At 42.6% G+C, this 15,960-nt stretch overlaps 1 protein-coding gene across 1 annotated transcript in view; it reads right to left on the minus strand.

Annotated features, from left to right (window-relative positions):
- PSMD1 (proteasome 26S subunit, non-ATPase 1) overlaps positions 1-15,960 on the minus strand; it is a 130,284-nt gene that overhangs the window by 108,262 nt on the left and 6,062 nt on the right. Inside the window, exons 3-12 of the mRNA XM_070753819.1 lie at positions 15,708-15,751; positions 14,803-14,876; positions 12,800-12,969; positions 11,084-11,289; positions 9,495-9,638; positions 8,650-8,876; positions 7,335-7,398; positions 4,171-4,299; positions 862-950; positions 387-465 (exon numbers count right to left, since the gene is read on the minus strand). Coding sequence (XP_070609920.1) covers positions 387-465; positions 862-950; positions 4,171-4,299; positions 7,335-7,398; positions 8,650-8,876; positions 9,495-9,638; positions 11,084-11,289; positions 12,800-12,969; positions 14,803-14,876; positions 15,708-15,751 — 1,226 coding nt within the window. The remainder of the gene's footprint in view (positions 1-386; positions 466-861; positions 951-4,170; positions 4,300-7,334; positions 7,399-8,649; positions 8,877-9,494; positions 9,639-11,083; positions 11,290-12,799; positions 12,970-14,802; positions 14,877-15,707; positions 15,752-15,960) is intronic.

Consider the following 15,960-nt stretch of genomic DNA (forward strand, 5'->3'; position numbering starts at 1 on the left):
GTACTTTATAACCATAAGCTTTCTCCTAACAATCACAACTGGCACATTAAAAACTTTTTTCCTCATTCTCCACGGATCCTTGCAGATATAAATGCGTGGACTTGTAAAATTTCTTTCCAGGGTAAATGTGAAGTTCCCAAATGATCAAATGGTGTGCAATAAAACCCAAAGGGTACAGTACTCTAATTACATATCATGTGGAAAGATCTCTCGCACACTTAATATTTGATTGCTTGCCTGAAAGCCAGATCAGAATTGCAATCTGAAGGTAAAGAGGATTTCAATCATTCATGAACAACTGAGAGGTTGAGAGAAGTTGTGTGTGTGTGTGGGGGGGGGGGGGGGGGGATCAAATGTACTGGAACCAAAAGCTCAGTTTTTATTACCTTATGAATGACACCAAGGCTGGCTGTAGCAGTAAACTTGGCCCAGTTAGTAGCCCTCGCAAGCCACTCCAAATTATCTCTGTGGAAAGAAAATGGAAAATTAAATCTGGGCTCTTTAGAAGAGGCAAACAGTGCTTAGATATTAGGGATTGAGGCCGAAGAGTTTATCTCTTTGGCTTTACTAGTTTTGGACTCTGAGCAACTCAAAAATGAAAAATGCAATCACGACATCATATTTAAATGGAGTCCTAGTGGACAACCATTTAAATATGAGCCTGCCATGTGTAGCAGCTCTTTTGGCACCCGACGGAAAAAACGATCGCCATCACTGTACAGACAGACCTGACCCATGCAACACTCGGAAGTTCCTAGCAAATCTGTTCCTGGTTCACATGCAAAGTGTAAGCTTCCTTCTTTGCCAATCTATTGCCCATCGGTCCAACACGCCGTATCCTGCCCCGCTACGTGCCATTACCTAAGGAACTGGTCGCTGGTGGTTCCACAATGCATGAAAGAATTGGCGATAACGGTGGCGGTGTGACACACAGAATTCCGCACCGCATCCTGGAGAAAAATGAGAGAGCAGGAGGTCACAACAGGACAAAGGGCTCAACAGAGATGCCAAAATATGAATTGCAAATACAGGGCCTGGGTCTCTCTTGCACCTTGAAAAGCTAAACGAAGGAGTTCAAAGGAGAAAATTGTGGGAATTTTGGAGACGTCCGTTTTTGAAAACTGAAAATTCAGGATGCAATTTTCTGTAGTTGGGCTAAAAATGGTCCATCACAATTACTTTACAGCAGCACCGTATTTTATACGCTGCGGAGAGGGGCGGCATACAAATCTAATTAATAATAATAATAATAATAATAATAATAGTAATAATAATAATAATAATAATAATAATAATAATAATAATAATAATAATGTTTTGCATGGACAATTCAATTAAAAAATAGGAAATGATTCTTCTAAGGCAGTGTTTCCCAACCTTGGCAACTTGAAGATATTTAGACTTCAACTCCCAGAATTCCCCAGCCAGTGAACACTGGCTGGGGAATTCTGGGAGTTGAAGTCCAGATATCTTCAAGTTGCCAAGGTTGGGAAACACTGTTCTAAGGGGAAAAAATGATTAATTTGGACTTATCGAGCATCAAGATTAGTACTGTTCAATCTTGGCAGCTTTAAGATGCTATATTGGCTGGGGAATTCTGGGAATTGAAGTCCAGGCATCTTAAAACTGCCAAGATTTGAGTAACACTGATCAAGTTACACAAAGCAGCCTGACTTTTCATGGCAGATGGAGTGGACAATTGAAGAATTAACCTGCATTTGTAAATAGACCAAGCAAAATGGCGAACGCCTATTTCTAAAGCAGAGGCCTTCAAACTTAGCCACTTTAAGACTTGTGGACTTCAACTCCTAGAGAATTCTGGGAGTTGAAGTCCACAAGTCTTAAAGTTGCCAAGTTTGAGGACCTCTGTTCTAAAGGATAACACTTTTAAGGACTTAAACCAGATTGATTTCACAAGAAAATCATAAGTTATCCTCATGGCAAAAAGATCTGAGACCCAAATAACTATTGTGTCAGGTATGTGTGAAGTTTGGGTCTTGGGTTCTTCTGAATGTTTCCCATACTCAAGTTAAGCCAAGCTGCGGAAATGTTGAACTTAGTGTATGTGTGTGTGTAGGACTCAGTTTAAATCATTATCCGGGATTTTCTGGAAATCTAGTCCTTGAGATTAAAAAAAAAGAGAGTGAGATGATCTTGAGTGACCTAACTCACTTGGAACTCTTATCTATCTATCTATCTATCTATCTATCTATCTATCTATCTATCTATCTATCTATCTATCTATCTATCTATCTATCTATCTATCTATTGGATTTGTATGCTGCCCCTCTCAGCAGACTCGGGGCGGCTAACAACAGTAATAAAAACAGCATATAAACAATCCAATATTAAAACAGTTAAAAACCCTTATTATAAAACCAAACATACATACAGACATACCATGCATAAAATTGTAAAGGCCTAGGGGGAAAGAGGATCTCAGTTCCCCCATGCCTGGCGGCAGAGGTGGGTTTTAAGAAGCTTACGAAAGGCAAGGAGGGTGGGGGCAATTCTAATCTCTGGGGGGACTTGGTTCCAGAGGGCCGGGGCCGCCACAGAGAAGGCTCTTCCCCTGGGTCCCGCCAAGCAACATTGTTTAGTTGACGGGACCCGGAGAATATCCAGGGGGAGCTGATTCCAGAGGGCCGGGGCCCCCACAGAGAAGGCTCTTCCCCTTAGCCCTGACATTGTCTGGTTGACAGGACCTGGAGAAGGCCAACTTTGTGGGACCTGACCGGTCGCTGGAATTCATGTGGCAGAAGGCGGTCCCATGGGTAATCTGGTCCAATGCCATGTAGGTCTTTATAGGTCATAACCAACACTTTGAATTGCATCTGGAAACCAATTGGCAACCAGTGCAGATGCTGAAATATGGGCAGTTCTTGGGAGCCCCACCATATTTATTTATTTATTCGATTTGTATGCCGCCCCTCTCCGAAGACTCGGGGCGGCTAACAACAATGAAAAGACAATGAAAACAAATCTAATATTAAAAAATAATCTTAAAAAACCCAATTTAAAGAACCACTCATACATACAAGCATACCATGTATAAATTCTATAAGCCTAGGGGGAAGGAACATGTCAATTCCCCCATGCCTGACGACAGAGATGGGTTTTAAGGAGCTTGCGAAAGGCAAGGAGGGTAGGGGCAACTCTGATATCTGGGGGGAGTTGGTTCCAAAGGGTCGGGGCCGCCACAGAGAAGACTCTTCTCCTGGGTCCCACCAAACGACATTGCTTAGTCAATGGGACCCGGAGAAGGCCAACTCTGTGGGACTTAACTGGTCGCTGGGATTCGAGCGGCAGAAGGCGGTCCCGGAGATATTCTGGTCCGATGCCATGAAGGGCTTTATAGGTCATAACCAACACTTTGAATTGTGACCGGAAACTGATCGGCAACCAATGCAGACTGCGGAGTGTTGGTGTAACATGGGCATATCTTGGAAAGCCCATGACTGCTCTCGCAGCTGCATTCTGCACGATCTGAAGTTTCCGAACACTTTTCAAAGGTAGCCCCATGTAGAGAACGTTGCAGTAGTTGAGCCTCGAGGTGATGAGGGCATGAGTGACTGTGAGCAGTGACTCCTGGTCCAAATAGAGCCGCAACTGGTGCACCAGGCGAACCTGGGCGAACGCCCCCCTCGCCACAGCCGAAAGATGATTCTCTAATGTGAGCTGTGGATCGAGGAGGACGCCCAAGGTGTGGACCCTCTCTGAGAGGGTCAATTATTCCCCCCCCAGGGTGATGGACGGACGGATGGAATTGTCCTTGGGAGGCAAAACCCACAGTCACTCCGTCTTATCAGGGTTGAGTTGATTTCTTTCTGATTTCTTTCCTAGGGAATCTTGAAACTTTTCTCCAAAGCAAGAATTTCACCAACATTCAACTGGTTGGTTCTATGTGGGCAAGACGACATGAACGACCAACGTACTTAGGGATAAGTCTAAGAGCTGCTGTCAGATTTTCTTTGACTTCCCATAAAAAGAAGTCATTGTATTCTACATTTGAAATACAGGTATACCATTGGGAAGAAGTAGGGAAAGAAAGGAATCCTCCACTTGGTTTTCTTTCAGGTTGGTGATTTTCTTGTAGATGTTTTAAACAAAACTAGGTAGAAGGGAGTAGGGTTTCATGGGGGGCGGGGGGACACCCCCGTGAGGCCTTACCTTTGTGTTTTTTAGAATCATGAGGTCCGTATTGTTGTTTCGTATTAAAAACTGGAGGTGCAATTCAATGGCCATCTCCCCACTTAAAATCTTGATCATTTTTGGAATCTGGTCTTTCGTTCCTGGACTCTACGTATGGGAAGGAACAAACAAACATGGTTATTGATCTCATTCAATTCACTGGGATTCGATGTCCCTCCAGCATTGATCGACTCAAGAGTCGCTTCCATGTTCTTTTCTATAAGGTTAACAACCAACTCACAATTGTGGCAAACAATGAAGGAAGTCAAATGAGACACAGATCCCCACACCTCAAGAGGATGTTCAGGATTAGTATTGACCTGATGTAAAACTCCAAATGCAGGAAGGAGGAGTATAATTACTGTAATGATTGTAACAAGAAAAGAATGCTGAGTCATCGTGAATCTACAGAATGGGCTACCACCCAATTGGTGGACAAATGTATAAGATGTAACGCACCTTTGCATAGGTGTGGCTTGTTATGGATGGTCTACAGTAATATTCTGTTCTATATTCTATTCTATTTTTCTTCATTCCAATATCTATTCTATTTTATCCTATCTGTTTATTCTATTTTGTATTCTATTCTAGCTCATTCTAGCTCTTTTCTATTTTTCTTCATTCCAATATCTATTCTATCCTATCCTAATTCTAATCTATTCGTATTCCTATTCTATTCTAGCTCTATTCTATTATTCTAGCTCTATTCCTATCTATTCTATTCCTATTCTACTTTTCTTCATTCCAATATCTATTCTATTCTATTTTAGCTCTATTCTATTCTATATTCTATTCTATATTCTATATTCTATTCTATATTCTATTCTGTATTCTATTCTGTATTCTATATTCTATTCTATTCTATATTCTATTCTATTCTATATTCTATTCTATATTCTATTCTATCTCTATTCTTACTCCTATTTTGATGGCCTTCCTGAAGCTCAGATGTGGGGCAGGATAGGGGGGAGAATGAGTTCAAAGAATCTCCTGAAAATGACCACCCCTGAGTAAAGGAGCCTGACCTTACTGGATGAAGGAGGCAATTGGAAGAACGTGGAATGAAAGAAACCCAGAGAACTACGATTACCAACCACAGTTTTACAGTTCTGGAGTGTTGTCTGTACTCAGCCAATTGAGGGTCATTCAAAAGATCCCAATACAGGTAAACCTCAATTTCTGACCATTCTCTTAGAAACAGCACTGACCGGGCCTTGCACTTATGACCATCGTGGTATCTCCATGTGATCACATGATCAAAATGCAGATTGATTGATTGATTGATTGGATTTATATGCCGCTCCTCTCCGAGGACTCGGTGCAGCTCACAACATATAAAAGAACAATGCGATACAAATCCACATCCAATTAATATAAACCCACTAATCTAAACTAAAATCCCCATTATATTAAAAATCAATCATACCCACTCAACAACAACATACATGTCATTCGTCGGCCAGGGGCCTAGAGTCTAATGGCTCCAAGCCTGGTGGCATAGATGAGTCTTTAGACTCTTATGGAAGGAAAGGAGGGTGGGGACAGTGCGAATATCCAGGGGGAGCTGATTCCAGAGGGCCGGGGCCCCCACAGAGAAGGCTCTTCCCCTTAGCCCTGACATTGTCTGGTTGACAGGACCTGGAGAAGGCCGACTTTGTGGGACCTGACCGGTCGCTGGAATTCATGTGGCAGAAGGCGGTCCCATGGGTAATCTGGTCCAATGCCATGTAGGTCTTTATAGGTCATAACCAACACTTTGAATTGCATCTGGAAACCAATTGGCAACCAGTGCAGATGCTGAAATATGGGCAGTTCTTGGGAGCCCCACCATATTTATTTATTTATTCGATTTGTATGCCGCCCCTCTCCGAAGACTCGGGGCAGCTAACAACAATGAAAAGACAATGAAAACAAATCTAATATTAAAAAATAATCTAAAAAAACCCAATTTAAAGAACCACTCATACATACAAGCATACCATGTATAAATTCTATAAGCCTAGGGGGAAGGGAAATTTCAATTCCCCCATGCCTGACGACAGAGGTGGGTTTTAAGGAGCTTGCGAAAGGCAAGGAGGGTAGGGGCAACTCTGATATCTGGGGGGAGTTGGTTCCAAAGGGTCGGGGCCGCCACAGAGAAGACTCTTCTCCTGGGTCCCACCAAACGACATTGCTTAGTCAATGGGACCCGGAGAAGGCCAACTCTGTGGGACTTAACTGGTCGCTGGGATTCGTGCGGCAAAAGGCGGTCCCGGAGATATTCTGGTCCGATGCCATGAAGGGCTTTATAGGTCATAACCAACACTTTGAATTGTGACCGGAAACTGATCGGCAACCAATGCAGACTGTGGAGTGTTGGTGTAACATGGGCATATCTTGGGAAGCCCATGACTGCTGTCGCAGCTGCATTCTGCACGATCTGAAGTTTCCGAACACTTTTCAAAGGTAGCCCCATGTAGAGAGCGTTACAGTAGTCGAGCCTCGAGGTGATGAGGGCATGAGTGACTGTGAGCAGTGACCCCCGGTCCAAATAGGGCCGCTACTGGTGCACCAGGCGAACCTGGGCAAACGCCCCCCTCGCCACAGCTGAAAGATGGTTCTCTAATGTGAGCTGTGGATTGAGGAGGACGCCCAAGTTGCAGACCCTCTCTGAGGGGGTCAATGATTCTCCCCCCCGGGGTTATGGATGGACAGATGGGATTGTCCTTGGGAGGCAGAATAGCTCGCGCGGCTGCATTTTGCACAATTTGCAGTTTTCGAACACTCATCAAAGGTAGCCCCATGTAGAGAGCATGATGCTTGGAAACTGGCATGACTTACAACAGTTGCTGCAGCCTGGGTGCAATGTGACTGCTCTTTGTATTTGCAACCTTCCTAGCCAGCTTTTGACGAGCAGAGTCAGTGTAGGGAGGCAGATTTGTTTAACAACCGTGAGATTCACTTAACAACTTGGGCAAAAAAACAGAAAAGGTCCTGAAATTGGTTTCAACTCATTGAATAATCGTCTTGCTCAGCAACGGAAATTTTGGGCCTAATTTTGGGGATTACGCCGAGGTCTACTGGATGCATTGCGAGCAGGCTGTGTGGCACCACCGAGAGGAATCCATCTAGGCAGGGGGTAGATTTCGTACCGGGACACTTACCGTCTGAGCCGACTTCACAGAAGCAACGGGGCTGCCTTTCTTCTCTTCGGTCTCCATCGACTCTCTGGAAAAACAAAACAGATCCTCGTTTGCACTGTGGCCGCTCTACAAAATGCCCCAAGGCCACGATGGCGGATCTGATGGGAGTCACATCTGAGAGCACATGAAGTGTTGCCCTCTGTCAGTTCCTACACGTATGTGCGTGCAGATTTTTGGCCTTCCTGAGGGTAGACCTATGGTTGGGGGTCACTACAACATGAAGAACTGTATTAAGGGGTCGCGGCATTAGAAAGGTTGAGAATCACCGGCTTTACCCATTCCTGACTCTTTTCCCCATATTTTCTTACTTCTGGGCACGGCCACCACGTGTGCTAGTACAGCAGTACCTCTAGATACGAGCTGCTCCACATGCCAGTATTCCAAGTTACGAGCCGCGATGCGAGCGAAATTTCTGTTCGGGATACGAGCCGAGCTTCCACTAGGTGGCGCAAGAATCTCCTTGCTTCCGGTTATCTCGGCGCGAAAAACAAAGTCTAAAGGCATTCGTTCGAGATGCGAGTTGATTGACTTACGAGCTCGGGTTTGGAACAAATTAAACTCGTATGTTGAGGTACCACTGTATGTCCCCAGAATATGCGATCCTAATCCTAAATCCATCTTATATTTAACAATATATTGCTGAGTGTGGTGTGATTGTGTAGCATTGATTGTTTTTAGTAATAATGGGTTTTTACTTGTTTTTCTTAATATTAGATTTGTATTGTATTGTTATTGCTGTTGTGAGCCGCCCTGAGTCCTCGGAGGGGCGGCATACAAATCTAATTAATAATAATAATAATAATAATAATAATAATAATAATTTATTATTATCCTTGCCTTTCGCAAGCTCCTTAAAACCCACCTCTGTCGTCAGGCATGGGGGAATTGAAATTTCACTTCCCCCTAGGCTTATAGAATTTATACATGGTATGCTTGTATGTATGAGTGGTTCTTTAAATTGGGGTTTTTTAGATTGTCTTTTAATATTAGATTTATTTTCATTGTCTTTTCATTGTTGTTATCCGCCCCGAGTCTTCGGAGAGGGGCGGCATACAAATCTAATAAATAGATAGATAGATAGATAGATAGATAGATAGATAGATAGATAGATAGATAAATAGATAGATAAATAGATAAATAAATAGATAAATAAATAAATAAATAAAACTATTACAGTATTATTATTATTATTAGTAGTAGTAGTAGTAGTAGTACTAGTAGTAGTAGTATCTTCAAAGGGAAAGGCATGACAGCTATGTAAGGCTAAAGGTCTTACCCTTCCTTTTCGGGCACAGGGACCGTCCCCGTGTTGGTAGATCCGGGCACAGAAGCAATGGGGGTGCCAACACTGCGGAGGTTCTGGATGACCGAGGAGAGGAACTGCTGGCTGGCGCTCTCGTACAGGTCGAAGCAGATCTGGTAGGCCATGAGGAGGTTGTCCTCCTTCACTAACTTCTCCAGGATGTCGCTCACCGCTTGTGGGTCATCCAGGAAAATGAGACACTGCAGGAGAAATTACAAGAGCAATGGAAAAACAGTGGCTTATGGCCATTTCCCCACGCTTACGACCGCTTTAGCATCACCCTGGTCACATGATCCAAATTGAGATGCGTGGCCACTAACTCCCCTTTATGACAGTTGCAATGTCCTGGGTGGTCATAGGATCCCCTTTTGCAACGAGCATTTAAACAACCATGTTCCTAATTTAACAACTGCAACAATTCAGTTAATGAATGGGAGAAGGTCGTAAAATGGAGCAAAACTCATTTAACAACTGTTTTGCTTAGCAACGGAGATCTTGAACTGAACTGCAGTTGTTAAGTCGAGGCTACCCATACACCCAATGACAATTTCTCTAGCTCACCCACCCATCTCCACCTTTTGCACAAACATCTACACTTTTTTTAAGATTTTTTTTTAGATTTTTAATTAGTTAATTGGATAAAGATATTGTGTATTGTATATTGTATAGGTTGTGAGCCGCCCCAAGTCCTTGGAGAGGGGCGGCATAGAAATTCAATAAATAAATGAATGAATGAATGAATGAATGAATAAATAAATAAATAAACAAACAAATAAACAAACAAACAAATAAATAAACAAACAAACAAACAAACCCACCTGACACACATTGATGAAATCGGGCTTTTCCAAGTTCATGTAAATTTTTACCAAAACTCTCAAAACTTGATTGCGGAACTGTTTGTTTTGCATCAAAGACATGCACAGCTTCAAGCTGTAGGCCAGCATTCCTGGAACATCGTTCTGTCGAAAGAAAGAAAAGAACAGAAGAAAAGAAAAGAAAAAAGAAAAGAGGGACATGTTATTTTTCTGCTGACCGCCAGCTGCTAGCAGTTTGGTATATCGAATCTCAGTAGGCTCCAGGTTGACTCATCCTTCCAAGGTCAGTAAAACTAGGACCCAGATTGTTGGGGGAAGGGGCTGATTGTCTGTAAACCACTTAGACAGGGCTGTAAAGCACTGTGAAGCGGTATACAAGTCTAAATAGAATAGAATAGAATTTTATTGGCCAAGTGTGATTGGACACACAAGGAATTTGTTTTGGTGCATATGCTCTCAGCGTACATAAAATAAAATATACATTTGTCAAGAATCATGTGGGGCAACACTTAATGATTGTCATAGGGGTCAAATAAGCAATGAAGAAGCAATATTAATAAAAATCTTAGGATATAAGCAACAAGTTACAGTCATACAGTCAACACGGGAGGAAATGGGTGAAAGGAATGATGAGAAAAACTAGTAGAATAGAAGTGCAGATTTAGTAGAAAGTCTGACAGTGTTGAGGGAATTATTTGTTTAGCTGAATGATGGCGTTCGGAAAAAAACTGTTCTTGTGTCTAGTTGTCTTGGTGTGCAGTGCTCTGTAGCGACGTTTTGAGGGTAGGAGTTGAAACAGTTTGTGTCCAGGATGTGAGGGGTCAGTAAATATTTTCTCCACCCTCTTTTTGACTCGTGCAGTGTACAGGTCCTCAATGGAAGGCAGGTTGGCAGCAATTGTTTTTTCTGTAGTTCTGATTCTCCTCTGAAGCCTGTGTCGGTCCTGTTGGGCTGCAGCACCAAACCAGACAGTTATAGAGGTGCAGATGACAGACTCAATGATTCCTCTGTCGAACTGTATCAGCAGCTCCTTGGGCAGTTTGAGCTTCCTGAGCTGGCGCAGAAAGAACATTCTTTGTTGTTCTTTTTTGATGATGTTTTTGATGTTAGGTGACCATTTTAGGTCTTGAGATATGATAGAACCTAGAAATTTGAAGGTCTCTACTGTTGATACTGTGTTGTCTAGTATTGTGTGAGGTGGAAGGGTTTCTCCTAAAGTCTACCACCATTTCTACGGTTTTGAGTGTGCTCAGTTCTAGATTGTTCTGGTCACACCACAAGGATAGTTGTTCAACTTCCCGTCTGTGTGCGGATTCATCATTGTCTCGAATGAGTCCGATCACTGTTGTATCATCTGCAAACTTCAGTAGTTTAATAGATGGATCGTATGAGATGCAGTCATTAGTGTATAGAGAGAAGAGAAGTGGTGAGAGTACACAGCCTTGGGGGGCACCTGTGCTAATTGTACATGTATCTGATGTGATTTTTCTTAGCTTCACCTGCTGCTTCCTGTCTGTTAGGAAGCTTGTGATCCACTTACAAGTGTGTTTAGGTAATGTTAATGCTCTTGCTATCTCGCGTTCACCTACCGACTCCAAAATGGTCTTCTCAAAGATGTCCAGCCGGCGGGTCTCCAAGGCAATGCCGATGGCCTGCTTGTACTTGTGATCGTCCAAGCAGCGCTGAAACATCTTGTTCACGATCCCCTCCAAGCGGGAGTCCACGGCTTTCTGGGCCCCTTCCACCGAGTCCGCGTTCTCCACACACTGCTTGGTGTAGTGGTCGATGCATTTCGCTGAGAAAAGCAATATATCCCATCAGCTTTTCTAATACGGAGAGATTCTGTTATAAATTACAAACACATCTGTTAATCTAAGGCAGGGGTGTCAAACTCAAGGGCCGTGGCCGGATCTGGCCCACGGGGCCGGAAACAGCAAAGGACTGACCCGTGGTGCCTCTACTACCGCGGGCCAGTTGAGCGCTGGAGGGTACATACCCAGTGCCCCATTCTGAACCTGGACAGCCTCCTGCAGCAGTATTGACTCAGAAGGTTATAAAAGGGAGGAAAATAAAAATATACTGCTCAAAAAAAATAAAGGGAACATTCAAATAGCACATCCTAGATCTGAATGAATGGAATATTCTCATTGAATACTTGGAGTCATATTCTGTTGTTTGTTTGTTTGTTTGTTTGTTTGTTTGTTTATTAGATTTGTATGCCACCCCTCTCCGTAGACAGCTCACAACACAATAAAACAATTCATGACAAATCTAATAATTTAAAAACATTTTTAAAACCCCTTTATTAGGCAGACATACATACAAACAAACAAACAAACAAACAAACAAACAAACAAACATACCATACATAAACTGTATAGGCCCAGGGGAGATATCTCAATTCCCCAATGCCTGGCAGCAAAGATGGGTTTTAAAGAGTTTACGAAAAGCAAGGAGGGTGGGGGCAGTTCTAATCTCCAGGGGGGAGCTGGTTCCAGAGAGTCGGGGCCGCCACAGAGAAGGCTCTTCCCCTTCCCCTTCATTTTTTTGGAGCAGTGTATTTTACCTTTCAGGCTTGAACAATTCTGCTACTATAGCCCATGTCAGTGATGGTGAACCTTTTTTGGCAAAAAAGTATGTGTGCATGTGCTAGCTAGGAAACAACCGAGCAATTCGGTATCTGTTACATGTGGCGGTGAGTTCCCCTTACTCTTGGAGTAAACCATAGGAGAATTGGGATAGAAAGTGAAATGCAATGTGTTCGAATATTGGTAGCTTGGGTTGGTGGCTGATCTGCTGGCCTGAGCTCCGAGCTTGGCAATTTTACAGATTAACAAAGCTGGAAGGGACCTTGCAGGTCATCTAGTCCAACCCCCTGCTCAAGCAGGAGGCCCTGCTTCTGACAAATGGCAGTCCAACCCGAAGGCAACGTCTGTTCCATTGGTTACAAACGTTGGTTGCAAAATCAATTTGGTTGCAAATGTTTTGTCACCATTTGAGGAGGCATCATCAATGCATTTTGAATTGTCAATTTGGATGGTTTTCATGTTTTTAAGTATTTTTTTGGCTGTAAAATATTATTTTAATATTTTTTTTAAAAAATTCCAAGCCACCCAAAGCCACTGACTGAGATGGGCTGCTATAGAAATTGAATGAATGGATTGTAGTAAATTGATAATTCTGCAGCAATAGCAACATATCTAATGCCATGCTGTCTTCCAGATATTTCATTAAATTATGGTTTAAAACCCACTTTAGACCATAGTTACTAAAGTGCTTTCCAGCTTTCCAACGCACAAACTTACCGATAATGGTTTCTACATATTCAGAGTTATCATTGACATTGAAAAGATTGCCGGCTCCCAGGGCATAATTCAGGGATTCTTCGAAAGCTCCTAAGTGATAGAACACTTTGGAAGCTACCAAGGCAGCAAATTCCCGACTACGAAACCCAACATCTTCGTAAAGAATTTCACTGCGGGAAAGAAAGAAAGGAAGGAAGGAAGAAAAGGTTGGTTTTTCGACAGCACTATGGTGAACGAAACATTTCCTTTAGCATTGAAATCAGCAGTGTTAGGATTCTGTCCATAACGGTTGCGTTGGCAATATATAAACGAACAATATGTGTTATAACTGAGCTACAGTGGTACCTCTACCTAAGAACGCCTCTACTTACGAACTTTTCTAGATAAGAACCGGGTGTTCAAGATTTATTTTGCCTCTTCTCAAGAACCATTTTCCACTTACAAACCCGAGTCTCCAAAACTGTAACCGGAAAAGGCAGAGAGAAGCCTCTGTAGGGCCTCTTTAGGAATCTCTTGGGAGGAAACAGGGCCAGAAAAGGCAGGGAGAAGCCTCTGTGAGGCCTCTCTAGGAATCTCCTGCGAGTAAACAGGGCCAGAAAAGGTGAGGAGAAGCTTCCGTGGGGCCTCCCTAGGAATCTCCTTGGAGGAAACAGGGTTGGAAAAGGTGGGGAGAAGCCTCCATGGGGCCTCTCTAGAAATCTCCTGGGAGGAAACAGGGCTGGAAAAGGCGGGGAGAAGCCTCTGTGGGGCCTCCCTAGGAATCTCCTGGGAGGAAAGAGGGCCAGAAAAGGTGGGGAGAAGCCTCTGTGGGGCCTCTCTAAGAATCTCCTGGGAGGAAACAGGGCCAGAATAGGCAGGGAGAAGCCTCCATGGGGCAACACAGAGAGATTGCGGAGTGTTGCAGAGACATTGCAGAGCTTACATACAGTGAGTAGCCATTAACAGTGAGCAGCTTACTCACTGTTTGGTTACTCATTGTTTGTAAGCTCTGCAATGTCTCTGCAACCTCTCTGTATTGTATTTATATATTATAGCTAAAATGTGTTTAGGCTTGATATCTTTGTTTACTGATTATGACAAAGAAGGACTATGTGCTTGATAATATTTCGATTGTTATTCTGCTGTCATGTGTATGACTTTAGACTGTTTATCGGAAGATGTTATTTCTCAAAGTAAGCTTTAATTCAAGTAAGTGTAACTGTGTGTGACTAAGTAGTTATTCACAAATAATCTCAACCTAAAAGTTTCTGCGTGTGCACAACCTTGGTAAACAAGGATTACTCTGTTCAGATATTAACAAGCAGCTCAGGAAAGTGACAGACACATTTTAGCTCAGGCTTTTTGTTGTGTCTACTCTTGTTCAGTGTGGGGATTTCGCAGATTCTGATTTGGAAAGTGTTTATGAATTAGTGGCAGGACCTGATTTACAGGCAGAAGAAGAAGGGGGAGACCAACCACAGGACGTTTCTATGAGTTCAGACTCCAGTGAAGGAGAGACAGATGTCAGATGGGTAGATCCTTCTTTCAGACGCATACAAAGACGGAGGGAACAAGTGTCAGGGAAGAAATATTAAGGAGAGGAACGGGTTAATTAATTAAGTAATTAATTCATCACGTTCGGGTGTCAGCGGGAAAGAAGGGTGGAGTTTTCAATTCTGCTATAAATCAATATGGAGGTGCTGTTCCGCGGCTTTGAAGTAAGCTTTGCTTTATATATGTTTTAACTGCCATTTTTATTACTCTGGGCTAATGCTGCCTAGCCCTAAATCTTAAGATGAAGGGAGGAATGCTCGGAGAATGTTTTAAGTTGATCTAACTATGAAAGAATGAGATAAAAGTGTTTTGCCTGCCGATGACGTAGTTTGTAACAGAAGAGAGAAAAAATAAAGATGATGTTTTGTTTTATAAATCTCTGCATTCAGTAAGCCTATATTCCGATTAACAAAGGCTCTAGCCGGAAACCAGAACACTTTCGAGTGAATCTGAGGTATATTTTCTCTTACATTTTATCCACCGATTCAGAGATCTCGGCCCAGAAATCGTTGACAACCGCATTGAGTTTCTGGAGAGCAAATTCCTATGAAAAGAACGAAACAAACATTTAGACTTTAATTTGATAAAGGCAGAGAGAAGCCTCCGTGGGGCCTCTCTAGGAGTCTACGGAGAGGGGCGGCATACAAATCTAATTAATAATAATAATAATAATAATAATAATAATAATAATAATAATAATAATAATAAATCTCCTGGGACGAAACAGGGCCGGAAAAGGCAGAGAGAAGCCTCTGTGGGGTATCTCTAGGAATCTCCTGGGAGGAAAAAAGGCTGGAAAAGGCGGGGAGAAGCCTCCGTGGGGCCTTTCTAGGAATCTTCCTGGGAGGAAACAGGGCCTCCACCGTCGCTGTGGTTTCCCCATTCGCACACATTATTTGCTTTTACATTGATTCCTATGGGAAAAATTTTCTACTTGAGAACCTGGTCACAGAATGATTTAAGTTTGTAAGTTCTTGACTTACAACAGTTCGATTAGTGAATGTTCAAAGTTGCAACAGCATTGAAAAAAATTGAGTTATGACTGGTTTTCACGCTTACGACCATTGCAGCATTCCTTCTAGTTCCGTGATCACAACCGGTATGTTTTTATGCAGCGTCCCAGGGTCGTAAAATGGGGGCAAAACTCACTTAACAAAATTCTGCCTTAGCTACATAAATTTTGGGCTCCATTGTTTATCAGTTGAGGACTACCTGTAGACAGTCTGGAAGATAGCAACCTCACGTTCTGAGCCAGTAAAAATATAACACCCGAAACAAGATACTGTATATAATAAAAATATTACATATTACCAAAAAAATTTAATATTCTGGTGTGCTTTTATTCTGAAGCCAGAGAGAAATTCTACAAACCCACCTTAAGTTCTGGTTCTTCCTCATCCAGAAGGGAAATTATTCCAGCTGCCAAAAAAAGAGAGAAAAGTTAGATTAAATACCACACAGAATTTATACTTTAAAATAAAACAGGGTTATTTTCAGAATTGCTAAAGTAAATGGAATAAATATGATTTACAACCAGAGATACTAGAACTTGGTTTTGGTATTTTACAATTAGTGCAACTTTTTAATAGCATGGGGAGTGAGTTCTAGTGAGTTCTTTGCAGCCCTCC

The sequence above is a fragment of the Erythrolamprus reginae genome, chromosome 5 (assembly GCF_031021105.1).
Source record: "Erythrolamprus reginae isolate rEryReg1 chromosome 5, rEryReg1.hap1, whole genome shotgun sequence".
Lineage (NCBI taxonomy): Eukaryota > Metazoa > Chordata > Lepidosauria > Squamata > Dipsadidae > Erythrolamprus > Erythrolamprus reginae.